General features: G+C 37.5%; 1 protein-coding gene across 5 annotated transcripts in view; it reads right to left on the bottom strand.

The window, feature by feature from the left end:
* The window catches only part of FXR1 (FMR1 autosomal homolog 1), a 58,509-nt gene extending 43,569 nt beyond the window's left edge, over positions 1-14,940 (bottom strand). For 2 of the 5 annotated variants that reach the window (XM_032875424.1, XM_032875425.1), the window contains exon 1: positions 14,742-14,938. In XM_032875424.1, the coding sequence (XP_032731315.1) occupies positions 14,742-14,792 (51 nt within the window). In that variant the 5' untranslated portion in view covers positions 14,793-14,938. Of the gene's footprint in view, positions 1-14,741 lie in introns of all 5 variants that reach the window. The other 3 variants (XM_032875427.1, XM_032875426.1, XM_032875422.1) reach the window with 2 other exon arrangements.
* Between the last annotated feature and the right edge of the window lie 8,163 nt (positions 14,941-23,103).

Genomic DNA, 23,103 nt, shown 5'->3' with positions numbered 1-23,103 from the left:
AAATCTTTTACATTTCTTTTTCCTCTTCCCACATATATGCAAACATGCAAATTCCAAAACATCATTATAAAATGGTCCTTTGTATGTTTATATGTGAAATTCTTAACTACAAAGTATCATCAATAAGCAACAAGGCAGTGTAACACATCAAAAATGTGATCAAAATATCTTTAGAAGTTGTCCATAACAAAGTAACAAATAGAATGTTACATAGTAAAAACCTAGGAATGTCACAAACTGTGTGAAATGAAGGTAAGGGAGGAAATAAAGAGAACAGCAAAAATCCCTAAGCTTAGTAAGTACTATTTGAAGAACTGATTTTTTTCAAAATACAGCCTTAAAAACAGTTTAACTTAATAACTCAAGGTAGCAAGTTGTGTTCTTTTGTTGGTGGTAGTGGTTTTTTGATGACAGAGAACACTACAGCTGAGAAACAGGTTTTCAGCTTGATGAGAGCAGTCTTGGAGGGAAAAAATCCTACTGGTTAAGCAGAAAGAAACATGGTATGAATTATTTCAGGAATTGGAAGACCAAGATTATAAATATAGCAATAAATAAGGACAATAATCAGGGACCCTGTCTACAGGAAAGTTACCAGATTCTAAAAATAAAATTTCTATGGGGCACATGGCTGGTTCAATCAGTAGAGCATGGGATTCTTGGACCTCAGGACTGTGAGTTCAAGCCCCACACCGGGCAAAAAGCTTACTTAAAAAAAAAAAAAAAAATTTCATTTACAGACCTTCCAGAGCCCTCATTTTAGTGAAAGGAAAGCTAAAACCACATGTATCTACATAACCCCCAAATTCACCACCTAGGAGGCTGTAAATGCTGAATTTAAACACTCATCTCTCTGGAGCTCTTCTCAGTAACTCTTTTTCAATCAGATGATAAAGTGCTTTTCCTGATTTGTACTTTTAAATTCCAAAAGGCTAATTTTAGTAGCAATACTAATTCGAAAAAATAAAAGCATCTTTCCTAAAAACCTTTTTAAGACAAAGTTCTGGGGGGGGGCCTCAATATACACTTCACAACTGGAAAGGCAAGATGTATTACCCAAAAGAGGCTCAAAATAAAACAAAATTTTAGTGTTTAAAACCAATTTATCAAAACCCTTGCTTGAACTGTGATTTACAAATCCAAGAAGATGCATGAATCCTTTCTTTAAGAGAACTTAACCACTAAATCACTAAGAACACACCTTAGTCCAGAACAATTCCTTTGACTGCAAGGTAACTGTCCTTTCAAATAAATTCAGCCTTTTCTTTAAACTTCTCAAAAATCCACTAGTAACCTCCTATAATTGCAACTAATTACATCACAAAATTTACATTCCTTATCAAAAGGAAAACAAACTCAAACACCTTAATACTCAGCACACCACCCAGACACCAGACAACTTGAATCTTCTATTTAAACTAAGGTTTTAGACTGGAAACCCAGATCCAAAACCTAAGATTTAGGCCCTGAAAATTCTTTTTTTTTTTTTTTCTTTTTAAGATTTTATTTCTTTGGAGAGGGAGAGAGGGAAGGGGACAGGAAGAAGGAGACTCCCTGCAGAGCAGGGAGCCTGAGGTGGGACTCCATCCTAGGTTGGTGGGATCATGACCTGAGTCAAAAGTAGATGCTTAACCTACTGAGCCACCTCAAAATTCTTGTCAGAAGAGTTTACTGATTGCCAAAAGACTGAGCCAAAAACTGCCAGCAAGAAACCATACAATCTTCCTAAAAGGAGGGTAGTTTTTTTGAGACGCCAGTCTCAAGTAGTAAAAGCAAAAAGGATCCATCAAAAATCTCTAGTTCACTTATTCTCCTAAGCAAAAGGTAAAAAAGTTCTCACACAGCACTCCTCTTTCAAAATATTCTTATATAAGATTCACTCTAACTTTAGTATTTCTATCAAAGTTTTTCTCTCTAAAGTCTTTCTAAAACTTTCTTGAAATTTTAAAATTTCATTTGATGACTTAATTACTGAACCAAACTTGTGACAAAAATACTGTATTTCTAAAAATATGCGGACTAAAATAAATTCTCCATAGAGACACTGAGCTCAGTTTGTTAAATTCTGTTTCCTCTAAATGGGCTACCTCTCCGTTTTCCCCAGCTGTATCAGTTACCGTTGTGAATAAAAATTATTATGAAAACCCAAGGGGCACCTGGATGGCACAGTTGGTTAAGCAACTGTCTTTGGCTCAGGTCATGATCCTGAAGCCCTGGGATCAAGTCCCACATTGGGCTCCCAGCTCTGAGGGGAGTCTGCTTCTCCCTCTGACCACCTTCTTTCTCTCATGCTCTCTTACTCTCAAATAAATAAATAAATAAATCTTAAAAAAAAAAAAAGAAAGAAAGAAAGAAAGAAAGAAAAGAAAACAACCCAAGAGAAAGGAAAAGTTACTAACATAATTTATGCAAAATTCACCTCAGGTCCTTCCATGCACCCCTCCTCCCTCCTCCCAAGAAATGCCACTGGAGATTTCATTATCACTTGTTATCCTTTGATCAATTATCCATTTATTTACTGATTTCATCCTTTGGCCCCAGTCTACCTTCCCAGTCCAATTTGTTAGATACTAAATCTAGTAATTTACCATTCCTGAAATCAAGATACTTCTTACAAACGATGGCAAATCTTAGAGAATACCAGATAACCACACAGCAATCAGGGTATGTCACTGTTCAAGACTGTTCAAACTTGGTTTGCTTGCAATTTTCTGTAGCACTCGACTGCAACCTCCTGACACTTCATTCAGCAAGCCAATGAAGGTCAATTTTAGGAAGGATTAAGTTTTCTTACCAGAAGGTTGTTCTGTTGACACCTTCTGATAAAATCAAGAAAGCACCAGCACCAAAACTTGCAGAGTGGATGAAAATTCTTGCAAGAAAATCCTGGAGATAATAAGAGAGCTCTTTTAAAGTATGCTTACAACATCAATGCTCTCCATGGCACTGAGGAATATACTGTAAGAAGAAACACAATCACCTGAATAAGATGTTTTCACCAATTTATTTTGTTTATATCTTCCATTTTATTCATGCAAGCATTTAAAAGACATCTTTCAGGGACTCCTGGATGGATGGCTCAGTTGGTGGAGCATGGACTTTTATCTCAGGGTTGTACTTCTGAGCCCAGCTGACTGTAGAGATTACTTAAAAGATCTTAAAAATAATGGTATCTTTTGATAAGTATGAAATAGCACTCAGATTAACTGACAACACTTCTTAGGGTCTCTCAGAACTAATACCACTTTAGATGAAATTATACAAGATCTTCCACTAACTTCCCAAATCTGTAGAGAAAACTAACCTATTCCTTAGACTTTAAACCGCAATTTAAGCTGTAGAGACACCTCTGTCACTGGCTCACTTTCATACCTCAAATCAAACATGTCAAAAATCAGAATCATCTCTTGTCCTGCTTTGCACTCTACAGGTTACGATCCACTTGACAAGAGTAAAAATAAAATAAAATTGAATACAGCACAGTATTTTTTAACCAGGCTTCTCATAGAATACAGCCCAATCACTAAGGCATTCACAATGGGTAACGAACTAACTTCTCTTCCATGCATCTAGAATAGTACTAGCTATATGAACTATACTTACAAGAATTGAGGAAATAATGCTTCTGTGTAATAATTTGAATGAGACACCCTATTATGCTGAGAAATTTAGAGGTTCCTAGCACAGATGATCGCCACTGCCTAAGTAATTTTGTAAATGTCTCAATTTGCAAAAGGAATGGAAGCTTCTTAAACTAAGGTATACCAAGACACTCAAGTGCCAAAAGTACTTAAAGCTACTCCTCTCCCCAAAAATACCATGAGAAATCTTCTTCCTGGTGCTCTTATATCAAGCAATGTAAATAATTTACAATTAAACATTTTATGTTATGTTCCTGGACTGTGTATTCAGGTAACAGATACAGAAAGAACCCATTAGGGAAGGAAAAAAAAAATCTCACTACGGTACAATAGTTTCACTGTTAAGACTGGGTCTCAGATCCATGACTTACTATGTGATAGGTAAAACAAGAGGGCTAAAGGCAGTAAGGTAAGGATAATAAAACTCCCAACTCGCTGTATTCTTGCCACAAAGCAAGTCACAATGTCCTCCTTCAAGGAGTCTCTACGTTCTTTCCAGAGCACTCCAGAGACTTTCTGGAGCAATTCTCAGGAGGTTCTATCAACCCCGAAGGAGACGGAGCTTTTCCTGGATGCTGGGCATCCTCCTCCTAATTCCCTCACATGCAAAAACAAAACAAAAAACCTGAAAACAGATTTTTTTTTTAATACACAGTAGTAGCACATTTGCCTAAATATTAAAAATTAATTCGTGTAGTGAAGATAAAATAAATAAAAACACAAAAAAATTTAAGAAATTCTATGTATAAAGATGACACATGCTGCATTTAACCAGGACTGGAAACCCTGGAGCCCTGATAGGGAAAAAACAGTTCACTATGTAAAAAATAAAACTTCTCTATGACCAGAGATACCAAAAAGTCAACAGGTATTAAATGAGAAAGGGCACTCAAATGAGTCCTAAGAGGTCTCAAAAAGTGACAAAAGACATTCAATAGGAAAACAGGTAAACAATTTATGGAAAAGCAAATCAAAATGCCCAACAAACATTAAAATTCACAAGAGGGAATCTAAAATCTGCAAATGAAAGTTCCACTGAGAAAACCATTTATATCCAACCAAATGGCCAAAATTAAAGATTACAGAACGCATTTTCTGGCAAGGATGTACAGAACAGCTTTTATATTTATTGACAGAGAAAACAGGAAGGGTTAAGCCTTTTGGAAAGTAACGTTAACATTCATTAAAGCTAAAAAAGAAAAGTTCCCTTCCACCAAGCTTCCCATTCTTTGAAACCTCTCCAATGGAAACAGGTATGTGGAATGGCAAAAAACTGAAAATAAAGTGAGTGTCTATGAACTGGGGAATGGCTGGATAGCATAACTCTTGCCATGAATTATGTAACCATTTAAAACTAAATGACGGGACACCTGGGTAGCTCAGTAGGTTAAGCATCTGCCTTCAGCTCAGGTCATGATCCCAGAGTCCCAGGATATAAACCCTATCTGAAATGGGAGTGGGAATGAGAGAAGATTATGTGGCAAAGGGGAGCAAGGAAAAAAAGGGAAAAAATTTAAAACAAAGCAACTTCATGAATACTTAATGCCTACATGTTAAATTATACATGTGCTTACGTACGCATATTCTTTAAAGAACTAAGATATATCCTAAAGCATTCTGTCAACCAGCACCACACATATACAGCACCACTCTGTTATCTTTTTTAATTTTTCCACCTCTAGGGATCTCAAATCTACACTCTAATTAACAAACTGGTTTGATGCCTACAACACCTACAAGGTTTGAATTGTAATTTGATTCCAGTAACAAGCACAAATATTTAAGACTAATACTACAATCAAATTCAACTTCAAGCAGTGCTTTTTTTGAAGACCTACATAAATCAATCTACAAGTGGAAGTCATTTCAAATCAATGGACAAATGTTCTCCAAGTAAAGTCCAGAAATTTACTGATTACGTTAGAAAAGTTATCGCATTATGGAATAAGTTCTAACACGGGAAAAAATTCCAAGTCAACCTTCAGCATTCACTAATATTGAACATTTAACTATTCTGGGCTTTAAAAAATGACAATGAAGATATGAAGATTTCATAAGAATGCATAAGTACCTACTAACACTTGTACATCAATGTTCTTGGCTTGTTAATTTCACATATACAGCAGTTCTTGAAATGGAATTACTTAATGGTTCCACATAGCCACCTGAAACTATTACGACTTTCCAGTTGCAAAGGGCTGAAGTTACCCATAGTTCTATGTATCTGTAAAGTTCTGTGACAACACCAAAACTCGACAGGGTCCATATATTAATAGCTAAAAAGAATTTTTCAACTGCGTAAATTAGAATCAGAAATGAAGTTAATTTTGCATGTATGCCATTATATTACCTAAAATTAAAAACAAATCAGTGTGTCCCAAAGCCAAGAATGAGAGATTCATCTGTTCATTCAACAAACATGTACAAAAGCCCTACTATACACTAAAGACACATACAAGCCACTGGAAAATTTAAGACTTGAAAAACATCCTATAATCTGAAAAATTTCATATAAAAGCAGAAAGTTACAAAATGGAAAGAAAAGTTTTACTATAGATTAATTAGCCCTGGAAGAAACGCAGAGATACAGAAAGCCTGAGAGTCTTGATCCTGAAGAAATCAACAGGGCATGCATGCCATGTTCATCTGCCAAAAATAACTATAAACTTCATCAGTTAATACTGGAATGGACCTCTACTCATTCTCCCAAAAAAGCTTGGCAAAAAATGCTGAGGCTAAAGTAAAGAAAACAAGTTAAAACAACTGATATTTAAGATTCAATGCTGTCTCAGTTTTGCCACTGCTATCAGCATCTTTTAATATACGACAAACTATAAAGTTGTATGTATAAGTAATATATACGTTTGAATCAACAAAGCAATCCTTTGTATTCATTTTGTTCTGCTTTATGAAGACTTGATATTAGAAAATTTAACAGATCAAAGTCTCTTACTACTAATAAACATCTGCCAGATAATATTCTAAAGCCTTTAAATATGCAATACCACGTGGCAAGATTACCCAGAGGTTGCCTCACCATAAGAATATTTGAAAAAGGGGCGCCTGGGTGCCTCAGTGGGTTAAACCCTCTGCCTTCGGCTCTGGTCATGATCTCAGGGTCCTGGGATTGAGCCCCGCATCGCATCGGGCTCTCTGCTCAGCAGGGAGCCTGCTTCCCTTCCTCTCTGCCTGCCTCTCTGCCTACTTGTGATCTGTCAAATAAATAAATAAAATCTTAAAAAGAATATCTGAAAGTTTCATGTACACTGACCCTGTACACTGACCCTGGAACAACACAGGAGATAGGGGTACCCACCCCAACATAACTAAAAATCCACATTTAACATGTGGGCCCCCCAAAACTTAATACTAATAGCCTACTGTTGACCAGAAGCATTACCAATTACATAAACAACCTATCAACACATATTCTTCTAGTAAAGCCAGAAAAAAAATTGTAAAATCATGACAAAAACACATTTATACATATAAGCAGATTCATGTAGTTCAAACCTATGTTGTTAAATGGTCAAATGCATATGCATACACAAAAGCATTTCAAGTATTTCCCAAAATACTTTCTACAGCAAGCAATATGAGGCTAGCAACTGAGAAGTGTTTTTAAAAAACTGTCTAGGGACACCTGGGGGACTCAATGCTTAAGCGTCTACCTTTGGCTAAGGTCACGATCCCAGAATCCTGGGACTGAGCCCAAAGTCGGGCTCCTTGCTCAGCCTGCTTCTCCCTCTCCCACTCCCCCTGCTGGTATCCCCTCCTCTCTCACTCTCTGTCAAAAAAAAATAAATAAAATCATTTAAAAGGTGGCAAAATCATTACACTGTTAATAAATAAATGCCTAGCATAAATTATAATTTGAAGGGGCGCCTGGGTGGCTCAGTGGGTTAAGCCTCTGCCTTCAGCTCAAGTCATGATCCCAGGGTCTTGGGATAGAACCCCGAATCAGGCTCCCTGCTCAGCCTGCTTCCCTCTCTTCTCTTCTCTGCCTGCCTCTCTGCCTACTTGTGATCTCTCTGTCAAATAAATAAAATCTTTTAAAAAAAATTATAATCTGAAGCATATACCTAGTTTTAAGATTTCTACCAGCCATATTCAAATAAGTAAAAAAAAAAAGATCAATTAACTTCAATAATAATTTTGTTTAATCCAACATATTCAAAATACTTGAAAGGTAATCCCATTTTAAAATTGTTTTACTTTTTTTTTTTTTCATACTAACTCTTTGAGATCCAGTATAGATTTTACAATTAAAGCACATCTCAATTCACACTAGCACATTTCACTCATGGCTAGTGGCTATCACATTGAAAAGAACAGATTTTTATCAAGTGAAGACACAGATCAAATCACTTCTCCAGGAATCCTCCCAATCAGTTCTCTTTATTCCAACTGTATTAACACTTTATTAGGAATAGTATGTAATTAATAACTTCATAAGCCATACATTTGAACTTAAAAAAAAAAAAACCACTTTGAAGAAAAAAGAGCCCTGGCAGGCCAAAAGGCTCAAAGGATGAGGAAGATAATAATGATAAGGAAGATGAACAGCTATCCTGTGATGTGAGGAATGTGTATGTATATTTAGAAAATTGTTCTGCTAAGAATGTGTATTGAAGTGCAGCTCAGTATTAGCTTCAGTATACAACTGTTCAGACTTTTTTATGGCTGACAGGACTCTTTTTAGAGAAAATATATATATATTTTTAAACCCAGGTTGTTGGGGCACCTGGATGGTACAGTCATTATGCATCTGACTCTTGGTTTCAGCTTAGGTCATGATCTCAGGATCCTGGGATCTAGCTCCCCCCATCCAGCTCAGCAAGGAATCCACTTGAGATTCTCTCTTCTCCCTCTGCCCCTCCCACTCATGCATAGCTTGCTCCCTCTTAAAATAAATAAGTAAATCTTCAAAAAATAAAAAATAAAAATGGAGGTTGCAAATTTAGAAGGGCTCCTATAGTTAAGATTTTAAAGCTTCTGATGTTGAATGTTTCTAAATATTTAGCAGTTTTCTTAATTTCTTGACTTGTGTACTGCAGCACAGCAAACTTGTAGGAATTACCGTCAACAGTAGATTTTCAGTTTTTTAGAATGCTGCATTTGGGGTTTCTTTAAATATATGTATTTTAAAAAGTCATATTTTACTGAAGTCTGAAAAACCAATCTGAACCTTGAATCAGCCTATTAATTTTATGGATCTAGATTCACTTGGCCTCAGTTTCCTCAGTTGCTATTAACATTACCTCCCCTTCACTGTGATTCAGAAAACTAAATGAGATAAATTCATATAAAGTACCTGCACAGTCTAATAGGTAGCCTGAGTGCTCAATAAGTAATAGCTTTCTTAGAACTAGACAGGACCTTAAGCAACAGAACCTAGCAGATACTACCACTAGATAAATTGTTAAAAGCAATCAAACTACTGCAGATGAAAGAAAAAAAGGGTCTTATGACCACCTAGTTCAAGAATTAGGATCACTCATGGAACACATATCCCCCTTTCCACTATTTAAAAAAAAAAAAAAAAAAAAAAAGGGTGGCTCAATCGGTTAGTGCATGACTTTGGCTCAAGTCATGATCCCAGGGTTCTGGGATGGGGATCCTACTTCTCCCTCTCCCCATCTCTGCTTGTGTTCTCTCACATCATCTCTCTCTTTCAAAAATAAAATCTTAAAACAAAAGGCACGCTAGTTTGGGGTACCGGGCTGGCTCAGTCAGAAGGACACGCAACTCTTGATCTCAGGGTCAAGAGTCTGAGTCCCATGTTGGGTGCAGAGATAGCTAAAAATAAATGAGTAAAACTTACAAAAATAAAAAAAATAAAAATAAAAACCTAGTGTGTTACATCCTTAACATTGTAGTAGAGAACTTGCTTCTTGAATTATCAAGTGTTTGCTTTTTTTTTTTTTTTAAAGATTTTATTTGAGAGAGAGCACAAGCAGCAAGAAGGAACAGAGAGGGAGGAGGAGAAGCAGGCTCCCTGCTGAGAAGGGAGCCCAAAAAGGGGCTGGATCCCAAGACTCTGATATCATGACCTGAGCCGAAAGCACTTAACAGACTTAGCCACCCATGTACTCTGCCCTGTCTCTGTAACGAAAGTACTTATGTATATGCCCACTACTCTGAGATTTCCTTTGAAGAACCCCTAATGCTATACTAAATTAGGCACTGGAAATGAGCCGCCCTCGAGTTAAATCTTATTTCAGCTCCAGTGTATGTATGGATAAGTTACCTGTTACTGTCAGTTTCCTAGTATATAAAATGGGAATAAAAACATCTATCTCATGGAATTTTTGAAAGAACAAAATCAGAAAATACTAGTATAAGCTTCATAGACTAACAAGTAACAGACACAGTAAACTATTATCTTGCAAAATGCACACAGATATGTGATGTTACAAGAAACATACAAGTGCATGAAAATATGGAAGAAAGTATGTTTTAAGTACATAAAGCCAAGGCCTTGACAATATATATCTCTAGGTAGATAAAATTTTTCTTTTTTCGTTTTTCTGTTTTCAAATTTTTCATACTTACATATTGCTTTTACAATATAAAAATAAGATTACAAAAAAGTATAATTTCTAAAAATTAAGTGACTTCTTCAGTTAAATCTTAGTTCTTTTATGTTTTTATAAAAGCACATTTTAAAACATGTATGATTAGGGCAATCTTTGGAATTACCATGTGTGGACTCCCCATACATACAGTATTAAGTTAAATCTTTTGCCAAATAACAATTTTCAATTAAAAAATGTACAACTGGGGGCGCCTGGGTGGCTCAGTGGGTTAAGCCTCTGCCTTCAGCTCAGGTCATAATCCCAGGGTCCTGGGATGGAGCCCCATGTTGGGCTCTGCTCAGCGGGGAGCCTGCTTCCCTCTCCCCCTCTGCCTGCTTCTCTGCCTACTTGTGGTCTCTCTTTCTGTCAAATAAATAGATAAAATCTTTAAAAAAAAAAAAATGTGCAACTGGGAATTATCTTTAAAATACGTGGAAATGTGTTTTTAACTTAACAGTGTCCCTAATATTAAAGCAGCCACCATCTATCTTTTCCTCAATTATTAATCTGCACAAAGAAATCAATATTCACTACTAACTTTGAAAACTCAGTACTCTCAAGAACTTCTACTAAAATTCTATAGGTCATCATTAATTAATGCTAATAAACCTACTGCATAATTGAATTATTCTCAAATTTCATTTTAATATCAAAGTAACAGGAATTTTGGAAATACTGTAGCTCTCTGAAATTTGTAGTCAGTCAAAGCAGAAATTGCATAACTCTGAAAGTAATCCTGTCTTCTACAGAAGGCCTGAAATTTCACTCAGCCACCTCAGAGATTACACATTTCCTTAGAACACCATGGAAACTTTCCTCTCTATCAGCCAGAAATTGAGGGACTTACTTTCAACCTCTACTTAAATTATATTCTGCCCATGGCAATGCAAGTTGGAATGCTATTACAAAGTCAGTATCAGAACACATCAGTTGCTAAGCATTTTAATGACTCCAAATGGGCAGAAGGTTTTGGGGGGATAACTGACATGTTCTACAGTAAGGTTGTGGTAATGGTCACACAACTCTATAAATACACTAACAACCATAAAATGTAAATTCTATCTTAAATAAAAGCACCTTCAATGGCCAATAGTATAAACCCTAAGATGCCTCACTCTAGGTAGAAAAGGCTATAAACAAATTTTTATATAAAATTATATCCCCTATCAAGTACTTAACATCTCTTCCCAATTACTTAACATCTCTTCCCAATTCCCAAAGATTTAGAAGCTGAAGAGCAAAGAGAAGCACATCAAGCTTTTATCTCCTTAACAACTACAGATTCACTGTTTAAAAAAAAAAAGATAGAAAACATAGTATTTTTTTTTTAAGCGATCCTAATTTTAGGTCACATCTTCTTTTAGCTTTTCACTGGTTCCAATTAATTTGTAAGAAGTTTCAGTTCCACCAGAGTATCTTTAATAAATGTCTACAGAGTACTGCCTCAAGGCATAATGATACAGGATACTAAACCCATGATTTTGAAATTCTACTGTGATTAGCATTTACAGCTGTGTCTGTATATGGGGGAAGGGAAAAAAAGGAGGAAAATCAGAATCACCTGCACAATGAACACCACCGAAAGAATAAACCAAAATGTTAACAGCTGTTATTCAAAGGCAACTTTTCTTTCCAAAATGCCTTCACTGACCACTATTATTGTTTAGAGGATTTTACTTAAAATTAAATTGCTGCTATGCTAAATGAAAGAAGCCAGACTCAAAACACTCAGCATACTGTATGAATCTACGTACAGGACATTCTGGCAAAGGCAAAACTATGGGGACAGGAAAACGCTCTAGGATCTGACGGTGAGAAGAGAAGGTGACTACAAAGGCACGTGAGAGAAATTCGGGGAACAGTGGAACTCTTTGATTTCCATCGTGTTGGGGGTTGTTACACTTGTACTAAGGCTCATGTAATTATGTACCAGAAAAGGTAAATTTTACCACATGCAAATTAATCTAAAAAATCCATGTAGTTAAAAATAATAGTGCAGTAAATCAATTTTTTTCCAAGTGAGCAAGCAGTTCCATGGGATCAAAAAATTGGGGATATGAACAAACTCAAACCCTTCATTTTACAGAAAATATATTCTCAGGCGTGCACAGATAAATACATGGGAATTCAGTTTACCATTACCTAACTTCAAATCCAGGGCTCCTCCCACCTCACCATTCTTGCTCTTCCAGAGTTCTGAAGACCCCAGTTTCCACAATGTGCAAGTGGATTATGGTAGGACATAAAATTCCAAACGTTCAAGTGCAATTATTTTAGTACAATGTGGCTAGGGTCCCTCCCAACCTTTGCCAAAGTATACCTTTCTTTGTGAAGTAAAAATGAGTCGACTCAAAGTCTAGGTAGACTGAAACAGATCTGCAGAGTAAGGATAAGGATCAACAATACTTCAGAGTTCCAAAACGGGGACATTCACTGAGAATTTGATTTTTTAAAAAAAACCATGGGGAAAAAAAAAACAACCACTCCAGAGGCCCCTGGGTGGCTCAGTCGGTTAAGCGTCTGCCTTCAACTCAGATCCCTGGGTCCTAGGATGGAGCCCCCTGCCGGCCTCCCTGTCTACTACTCCCTCTGCTCCCGCTCGAGCTCTCTCGCTCTCAAAATAAAATTAAAAACAAACAAAAAAATGCTGTAAACAATCTTAAGACTTTCAAGCTGATAACCTTAAATAATCTTACAAAATAAAAATAAGAAATGAGTATTTTCTGTAGTGATCAACACCAATACTTGACTAAAAAAGGAATGTTCTACCATCCACATGCTACGAAATAACTAAAGGCAAAAAAATTTTATTTTTCAATTTCCTAGAGGAGGGGAAAAAAGCATACATCCATTACACAACTGTATCACCATACAGTGAGAATATGAAACTTTTCCACACGAGGCGGTGTGCAAAAATGATGAACCTTACCTACCCTCGACAGTAAAAGTATGGCAAGCCCATTCTTTGTGCATCGTGCCACAACTGTATCTGGGCTCAGAGAAGGCAACTACTGTATGTCAGTAAGAAGTCAATGAACTATCTACTCAAATTTCACTTAGATCTTTTGAGACCAAATATTAAATCTATATCGAGTCAAGCAAAAAGCCTCCTTTCCACCCGGCAGTCACTGTTTTTACTTTGCTGACCACCTAAGGCAACTTGTAAAAAGCTTAGGGAGATCCTTTTAGACGCCAAATGTGACTCCCCACCATGCTATCAACACGTGACAGTTAAACCAAATCCATACAGCTTATCAGTAACCTACAAAACGAAAACAACACTAACAAGAGGAAATTACGACCACCAAATAAAATAAATCCCGTGGGACAAAAGGTAGGCTGAAATGAAACCCAGAGAGAATATATTCTGAGTACACACAACACTCCCGTATTAAGAGAGGCCCTTCATAAAAATAGCCAGGACTCTCAAACATTTGAGATCCTGGCTTACTTAGTAAGATTGACTGACAGACACAGCTGGGGAGATTTTGTATTGATCTTGTAACATACTTTTGGAGAAAAAATCAGGACAAGGAACCGTTACAATGGCAAAACTAAACTGAAAGGATTTAATTTTCAGTAATGTGACCCCCCCCCCCGCCCTTACACTGGAAGCCCCGACTGAATTCCTCTACTCTCGAATTCCTCTTCTGTTTTCCAGTCCCCATCCCATAATAATGCATCTCCCGGTGCAAGCAAACAAACAAAAAACCTCGTGGGGAAGAAACAAAAAGCAACAATTCTTTCCAAAAACACTGAATAACTAATATAAAGAAATTAGTCACCTCCCCACCAGTCTCCCTGATCGATTTCATTTTTTCAATCTTACTTTAAAGCCTTTAACTCTAGCCTTTTCTTCCGTAATAAAGGGGCTAAGGCGCCGCCCAATTTCCCAGGCCGTAAAAATATTTCAACCCGCCACCTTAGGTTTTCTAGTTTTCTCTTCGATCCTAACCCTCAATTCGGAACCCGATTCCTAGTCAGACACTAAAGTTTATTAGCCCCAGACCCTAATACAAAGGTGAATTCTTAAGATTCCGCGACGCACCGCCCCCCCCCCGCAAAAGGGTGGGGAGGGGTCGGAGCAGCGGGCCGAGGCGCTCCCGCTCGGCCCAGTCCGAGGGGCGGGGGAGCGGCTGTGACCACACAATCCCACCACCTCCTTTCACGACTCCCCAACCTCCCGGCGCACAGGCCTGCTCCCAGGGAGCTCCTCGACGCCTCGCAGCGACTCGGCTTCTCCTCACCGGCCCACCAAGGGCCGCACTAGCATCCAAAAATAAGGTTCATAAGTAGAAAAACGCAAGAGGTATCCGACGTGTTGTTTCAAAACATAACGGAGCCCTGGCCCCCGAGACCGTTAAACCGCGGGTGGAGGGGGGAGAAGCGAGGAACCCAGCAGCCCCGGCTTCGGCCTGGCCGCCCTTTTCGACTCCAAACCTCACTCTTTGGGACCACCAGCCCTCCCCCAAACCTGCCTTAGCTCCCAGAACACCCGACAAAGCGGCAACAGGGTCAATACCTTGTAGAAAGCCCCGTTGGAGCCGCGAACCTCCACCGTCAGCTCCGCCATGTTGGAACCGCAAAGGCCGCTGGGAAGAGATTCTAGAAACTTTCCAACCAGAGGGGAGGAGGGGGGAGGGGCGTAAAGGAGGTGGGGGAGGGGCGGGGAAAACAGGGCGGGGACTGGGATCCCCCGCCCCACACCCCTGGAGTCTCACAGTGCAACCCCGACTCTCCAACTGGGGTCCCTCCGCTCCTTACATCACTGGTCGTGGGCTCCGCCCGCCGCTGCCAACGCTCGGTTCGCCTCCCGACACAATCGCCAGACCTTTGCTTACCCGCCCCTACGTCCCCGCCCTCCCGTACCCACAGCTTCCCCGCTCCAGCGGGTGGGTACCTCCAGCCGCCCCGGCGTGAACTGCCCGGAGGCCGTCTGCCCCACGCATCGGCTCTCCGCGGCGCTCGGGCATTCTGCCCCTAAACTTCTTGCAAGTGCTGGCAGCCCCGGACTAGCTTCGTTACCCAGGGTAGAGCAAGTTTGGGGGCTCCAGTTGCCCACTGGCACAACCTTTGGGCGGGAGAGGGAGCTTAAAAATGTACACACTGTGTCCCCCAAATTCTTTCACCTGTTTTTTATTTAAATCGGTGGCATTCTCTTCACTCAAATTCACAGTCCCACGCCTCCTCACACAGTTCTCTGGAGCCCTCTCCCCACCTGTTAACATTTCAACTGATTAAAGTCAGGCTTAAGTATTGAAGCTAGTTTTTTCAGACGGTTTACAACTTGCGTGAGAGTTTGCGTTAATACCCATTGTTAGAAGTAGTCAGGGAAACTTGGTACTGAGCGGGACACCACGTTTTCCCCTTCGGCAACGCCTGCAAACTTCCACGAAAAGGATCAAAGCAGAATCATCTTGTATGGCTTTCTACCAAGCATTATGTCGGAGAAGGTTTGAATATCTATTTTAACAATACCAAAATCTTTTCCCAAAGTAAGGCCTTTGAAAAATGCTAAGTCTCTTTGATGTGTGTGTTTTATCACCATTTTGACAGAAAAATTCTTTTAAAAAAATCTTTGCTAGCGCCGTATACTCAGAGAATTGTCCATGGGTCCAGCCCTTCTGAGGACACGGGGTCCCAAAAATAATGTACATAACATCTCATCAACACATCTACATCTCCAAAGGTTCAGAAGGAAAACAGTCCGCAACAGTGTTCAGTATTATTTTGCTGTATATATAAAATGATCTTTTTAAAATGTTGATTATGGTGAGGAAAATGTAAACAAACAATTCCTTCAATGAGTTAAGGCCACCATTTGTTAAGAACTTTATCTGTCCAACACTTTATATACCATCTTATTATGATCCTTCAGAATTACAATGCCCTAGTTTGCTTTTTATTCCAACAGCCTTATTGAGATATAATTCACATACCAGCATTTCATCCATTTAAGTGTCCAACAGGTTTTAGTACATTCACAGAGTTGTGCAACTACCACCACAATCAATTTTAGAACATTTTCATCAGTCCGAAAAGAATTCCTGTACCTGTGGGCAGTCCCCCCATTTCACTCATGCCCAGGCTCTATGCAATCACTAACCTACTTTCTGCCTATAGATTTGCTTAGTCCAGACATTTCATATACATGAATAAGTCATACAGTATGTGGTCTTTTAAGACAGTTCTTTCAGTTAGCATAGTCTTTTCAAGATCCATCCATGTTGTAGCATGTTACTACTTATTCCTTTTTATTGTCAAATATACCATTGCATGGATATGTAACATCATTCTATTAATTCATTCATCTTTTGATAGACATTGAGTTGTCTACATTTTTTTGGCTATTAGGAATAATACTGCAATGAAGATTCCTGTACAAGTTATTGTAGACAGATGTATGTTTTCGTTCTCTTAGGTATATACTTAGAATTGAAATTGCTGGTTCATATTGATGCAGCAGGCTGGGACCAGCCAAGAGGGTCCTTGGCTTCACACAGGATGGAAATCAGACATGAGCCAGCAGGAGGTAAAAGCAGAGTTTATTGAAGATAAAGAGAAAGCAATTAGCAGAGTGAGTGTCTAGGAGACTCAGAAAGGAAAGGAGGGAGTCTCATTTTTGTTTGGAGCTTGGGGGGGGGCGGTTTACTGAGGGCAGAGTCTGGTGTATCCTCCTCTCAGGCATCCAGGAACCTGTTAGAACAAAGACAAGAGCCCAGGTGTCATTCCTTGGAGTCAGGGGGTCTTGCGTTCAGATGTCTAGCTCCAGTGGTCTGGAATGCTCATTAGGATAGCTTCCCTGGTCCTTCCTTAGATGCCATTTATTCTAGAGAATGATTAATTCCTTGTCCCTTACAAAGAGGATAGATGCTGTTTATAAGACATGTGTAAAATGGGGTGGAGGTGCAGGTCCTAGCAAGAAAGGAAGCAGGAAAAAGGAGCAAAAAGCAGATTTTTATGGAGTCTTTCACTTTCCCTGTCTCAGTGTGGTAATAACTCCATTTTCTCTTTTGAGGAATTGCTAGACTCTTTTCCAAGGTGACTACACCATTTGCATTTCCATCAGCAATGGATGAAGGATCTGGTTTGCTTCATGGATTTTTCTTTCTTTCTTCCTTTCTTTGTCTTTCTCTCTCTTTCTTCTTCTTGTTCTTCTTGTTCTTCTTCTTCTTTCTTCCCTTCTTTCTTTCTTGTTCTTTTGGCCTTCAGTGTATTGTTTTCTTCTGCTTCCCAGTGTGAGTGACTTTGGGTAGGGCTGCAAAAATTCCATTTGGACACAAACTAAAGCATTCCATATTATCTGAAATTTGAAGAGTTAAAGTTGGTCCTCTTCAGGACTTGGATGCTAAAAACATTTGAGTTTATCCCCACCCCAACCTGTTCCTAATAACACTTTACTACTACTGCTAGGTAGACCTCATGATTTCCATTAAGCAATTGAGATTCACAGCAACCAGTCGTTTATCTAAAATCACACAAGTTTTAAGTAGTAGACTAGGATTTAAGTCTTCCTCTTCACTTTTCTTTTCTAAAATTTATTTATTTGGGAGAGCGGGAAAGAGCATGCACCAGCATGAAGAGGGGCAGAGTGAGCAGGAGAGAGAGGATCTCCAGCAGACTCCCTGCTGAGCACAGACCACCCACCAACCCACAGATGTAGCTCTACCTCACAATCTGGAGATCATGACCTGAGCCAAAATTAGGAGTTGGACACTTAACCAACTGAACCACCCAGGAACACTCTCCCCTTTCCATTTTTAAAACCCCCATCAATGACCCTGTTATATTCACAATGAAATATTACACAAAGTTTAAAATTTTGATGTAGATCTATTTTCATCATCTTGAAAAGACTTTTGTTATTAAAAGAAAAGAATGTCAATTATATCTCAAAAAAAACTGGAAAAAAAAGTAAAAGTAAAAATAGTTTTCTAAAGGAAAAGAAAGGCACAAAACTGCATGCATAATCACATTTAAAACAGTGTGTGTTTTAATAGTATATATTTCCAGAAAGCAGACTTACGGTTGACATAAATTTTGTAATTGTTATTTTTTTTGCACTGTTTGGAATTTTTGGAATGAGCAAATTACTTGATTCTCACATAAAAAAGTATTACCATGTTTTAAACACTATGCCACGGATTATTCTGCAGTAATTAGAGATGAAGTTTTAGAGTAATATTTATTGATATGAGAAAATGTTTATAATATACTTATAAAAAGAAGATGGTTAAATACTGTATGTGGAATCAATTTTGTACAGAAAATATATACATATATTGCATAAAAATCCATTGTAAAGACTTCTACCAAAATATTAACAATGGTTATCTTAAGGTAATAGCACGATGGGATCAGTTTTCTCCCTGTTTTCTGTTTTACAAGTTTTCTGTCTTGGTAAGTAGTAACATTTCTAATTTTAAAAAATTATAAATTAAATAAGAAAGTGTTTTTTGGATGCCTACGTGGCTTAGTTGGTTAAGTGTCCAACTCTTGATTTGATTTCAGCTGAGGTCATGGTCTCAGGATCATGAGATCAAGCCCCTACATTGGGCTTGGTGCTCAGGGAGGAGTCGGCATGAGATTCTCTTTCTGCATCTCTCTCTGCCCCTCCCTCCTTCTAAAATAATTAAATAAATTTTTAGCGGGGAAGAAAGTGTTCTTTAAATACAGAATTAAACATAAGCGTAATGAAACTTTGTATCACAGATACCAAAACACTAAGAATTCAAGATTTTTATCAACTTTGTGGCACTAAGAATAGTAATAATAAAATGTGATATGGAAACATGCTATCATTGTTTTAAATCTTCTCAAAGTACTGCCTTGGAAAATAATTTTAACTTGACTAAACTGAGACTATGAGTTTTCCTTGATGAAGAAACAAAGATTTAGAAAGTGTGGAATATGAGTGCCTGTTTGGCTCAGTCAAAAGAGCTTGTAACTCTTGATCTTAAGGTTGTGAGTGTGAGCTCCCTGTTGGATGTAGAATTACTAAAAAGAATAAACAAATTCAAAAAAATGTGTGAACTAACTTTTAATATTTCAACCAACAGCTTCCAAAACAAATTGCACCCTGTTTTATGAATAGCTAATGAAAAACTCAGGAGTCATAGTTTAAAGCTTTTGTTCCACAGTTATCTTTGATTTTCTTAACTAGATATTATCAAACATAGAGTATAAGAATTAATATTAAAGAAAACTACATTAAACCTAACTATTGAGTTCATCAACTTCATATTGTAATAAATCCTTCAATCTATTCTTAGGATGTCAGAAAATCAAGGTGAAATAAGAAAGAAACCATATTGGTTTTATTTTGCAAGTCAGAAATTGAATTTCCTTCCTCCCCAAGGCCCTAACCTAATGCAAAGTTGAACTTAAAGCAAAAAGGATTAGATCACATGTCCACCTGAAGAATAATTAATAGAATTAAGAACATGGGCTCTGAAAGTGGATTGCCCTTTTGAAGTCTACCTCTGTCATTTTCTAGCTTGAATTATGTGTATATGAGAAAGAAAATTTTATTAATGTGTAATTTTAGGCTACTAAAATTTTTACTCTACTACTTGCTTCAAAATAATTGAAACAAAACCAGCTGTAAAAATAACCATGAAAATACTACAGGTAATTATGGGTCCCTTTAAATGATTCCACCGAAGCAAAATACCTACAAACCAATGGGGAAAGACTTGTAAATTTGAATACATGAACATTTAAAACTTCTCAAGGGAAAAAAATTATCATAAAGTCAAAAGGTAACCTGGGAAAGGGGACTTTATTCCTTACCAAAGATCTCTTGCAAATCATAAGGAAACACAAATAGTCCCAAAGAAAATGAATAAAGGACATGAACAGTTGATATAATACTAAATATAAATGGTCAATAAACATATTAAAAACACAACTAAAACTCTCAACAAAAGAAATACATCTAGATACCACTTTCTCCCTCTCTGAAAAATATTTATAAATAATATACATATATAAATAAAAAATATATAGAAGTATATAAAGTTTGATGAAACAAGTGTTAGAAAACATTTGGAAAAGGGTCATATTAGTACACAAATGTGTAAATTGGTTCAATCTCTGTGGAGATATTTTTAAATGATATCAATGTTTAAATTAATCATATTTTTTAAGCCAGCAATTTAAACTGTAGGACTTTATTTTACAAATCTACTCAATAAGGTTGTAAGGTTCTTCATAAGGATTTTTCATTGGGGGAAGGAACTCACAGTCACAACTAAGAACAAAAAATAAAAGAGGAAAGGAAATAAAAATCAGAGCCTAACTTAACTCTTCATATAGCAGTACTTAGAGCAAACTTATCCATAAAACTGAATAATACACACCATTGAAAGGAATGGGGTAAGGCCTTTAGACTTAGGACTACAACAACTATTGCAGAACTTCCATCATGTTAAGAGGTTTAGAATTATTATATTTCTGAAAGGTAGCTGTAATGTAATACAAAAGTAGCAACACTACAAACTGTTGGCTCTGCCACTTGCTAGCTGTAACCTTGAGGGAGGATTAAATGAAATAATATGTATAAAGAATTTAGAAGAATGCCTGGCATATACTAGGTGTTCAATAAATGATGATAATGAAAGAAGTAGGGAGATCATTTAACCACATTTGGGTCTTAAGGAAGAAAATTTTTATCAGTAGAGAGGAAGATAGATTTTAAAATCACAGTAGTGAAGACAGAAACCGGTTAAAAGGCTATTGCAAGCTAGGTAAGAGATAAATAGAAACCAAATAAAAGCAATAAGAATGAAGAAAAAGAGATAAAACTGAGATATTTAAAATGTTAAAGTAATGGGATCTAATAGCTAAAGACATAATGAGAAATGAAAGACTCAAAGATAAATGTTAGCTTTATTTGGGCAATTGGGCACATAATGATGCTATTAGTTTAAAACATTAAGGAAAGAGTTGTGGAGGCAGATAAGAAATTCTATCGGAAACATTGCATTTGAGATGTTTTCAAAACATTCTGTGAAGTTTTAATAGAGGTGCAGCATAGAGATTAAGTTTTGGGAGTCTATGGTGAATATTTAGCATTTCAGAACAGGAAATTAGGAGCACCTGGGTGGCTCAATCGATTAAGCTTTGGATTCATGGTTTCGGCTCTGGTCATGATCTCAGGGTTATGAGATCTAGCCCCACGTCAGGTTCTGTGCTCAGCATGGAGTCTGCTTGAGATTCTTTTTTCCTCTCCCTGCCATTCCCACTTGTTCTCTCACTCTCTCTCAAAGAAATGAATAAATCTTAAAAAAAAAAAAAAAAAAAAAAAAAAGATTAGAAAAGCAGATGAGATTTTCTAGGGAAAGCTTATGAGGAGAAGTAAAATAAGAGTAAATGTAATTTATAGGTGGAACAATTTGGAAAAAGAGGATATATAGTATAGTATAGTATCTTGTGTTTGGTAAACACAAGATAATATTATCTTATCTTATATATATCATATTATCTTATTAATATAGACTAAAGTATTTAAAATAATAATATTAATAAAAGATAGAAAGCAAAGTGTCTGACTAATGTAAACTAGATATAAACTCCTCTAGAGCCACAATTTTGTTTCTGCTTTTGTACAACATTATCTTGCCTAGAACTCCAAATATTGTAGATTCTAAATATGAATGAATGTATGAGATAGTAATAATAAAAATAAACACCTAATCTATGTAACAATATGGGAAATGCTTAACAATATGTGAATAAAAAATAAAGCAGAATATAAAAGTCAATCTGCATAATGATTATAACTATGTAAAATTTATATGTGCAAATAGGTAAGAATAAGTGCTTAGACAAGTGAAAAAAGTTTAATTTGTTAGTATGATTGGAATGCTGCTTTTTTCCTGCATTTATTTGGAGTTTCATTCATAATGTAATTTAATGAGAAAGAAAACTATTCAAGCATATTTGACCAGATGGTGAAAGAACTGTTTTCTTTGGCAGGCCCCATTCTGTTGTGGTTACCTTAGGGTAGTCAGTTCACCTCTCTGAAGAAGTGCCATTATGCAGAAACCTGAGAAAGATGATTCCTGATTTAGCCATGTAGAATGGGGACAGTAGTAAAGTGCACAATATTCTAGTCAGGAAAAAGATTTCATGAAGGCTCCCGAAGTGTGGAATGGCTGGAGCATAGAGGATAGGGAATATAGAACAAGAGATGAACCTGGCTAGAGATCCTTGGCAAAAAATTAAGAGAATTAAGAGGTTTAAATTTTTTTTTAAAGATTTTATTTATTTATTTGACAGAGATCACAAGTAGGCAGAGAAGCAGGCAGAGAGAGAGGAAGGGAAGCAGGCCCCTGCTGAGCAGAGAGCCCGATGTGGGATTCGATCCCAGGACCCTGGGATCATGACCTGAGCCGAAGGCAGCGGCTTAACCCACTGAGCCACCCAGGCGCCCCAAGTGGTTTAAATTTTTAAGTATTTTTTTGAGCTGGAGAGAGAGAGAGCGAGCAAGCACAAGCTGGGAGAAAGGCAGAGGGAGAGGGAGAGGCAGACTCCCCACTGAGCAGGGAGCCTGATGCAGGGTAATCTCAGGACCCCTGGATCATGACCTCAGCCCAAGGCAGATGCGTAACCTACTGAGCCACCCAGGTGCCCAGGGGTTTACATTTTATCCTGAAAACAATAGGAACCCACTAACAGTAAAATAAAGCAAAGATGTGGCTTTATGAGGCCAGAAAGCTCATGCAAGCAAGTATATGGTTTCATCAAAATGTGGAGCTTAGAGCAGAGACTATCACAAAATAGCTGTTCGTGTGACTTGTCTGGCCAAGTGTGACCTTAGGAAAATTCTCAAACTCTCTAAATATGAAAGACTGAAAATGGGTGATCTCAATTCTTCTTCT

The sequence above is a fragment of the Lontra canadensis genome, unplaced genomic scaffold (genome assembly GCF_010015895.1).
Source record: "Lontra canadensis isolate GAN:19392208 unplaced genomic scaffold, GSC_riverotter_1.0 scaffold56, whole genome shotgun sequence".
Lineage (NCBI taxonomy): Eukaryota > Metazoa > Chordata > Mammalia > Carnivora > Mustelidae > Lontra > Lontra canadensis.
This window is presented reverse-complemented; position numbering and strand designations above follow the sequence as displayed.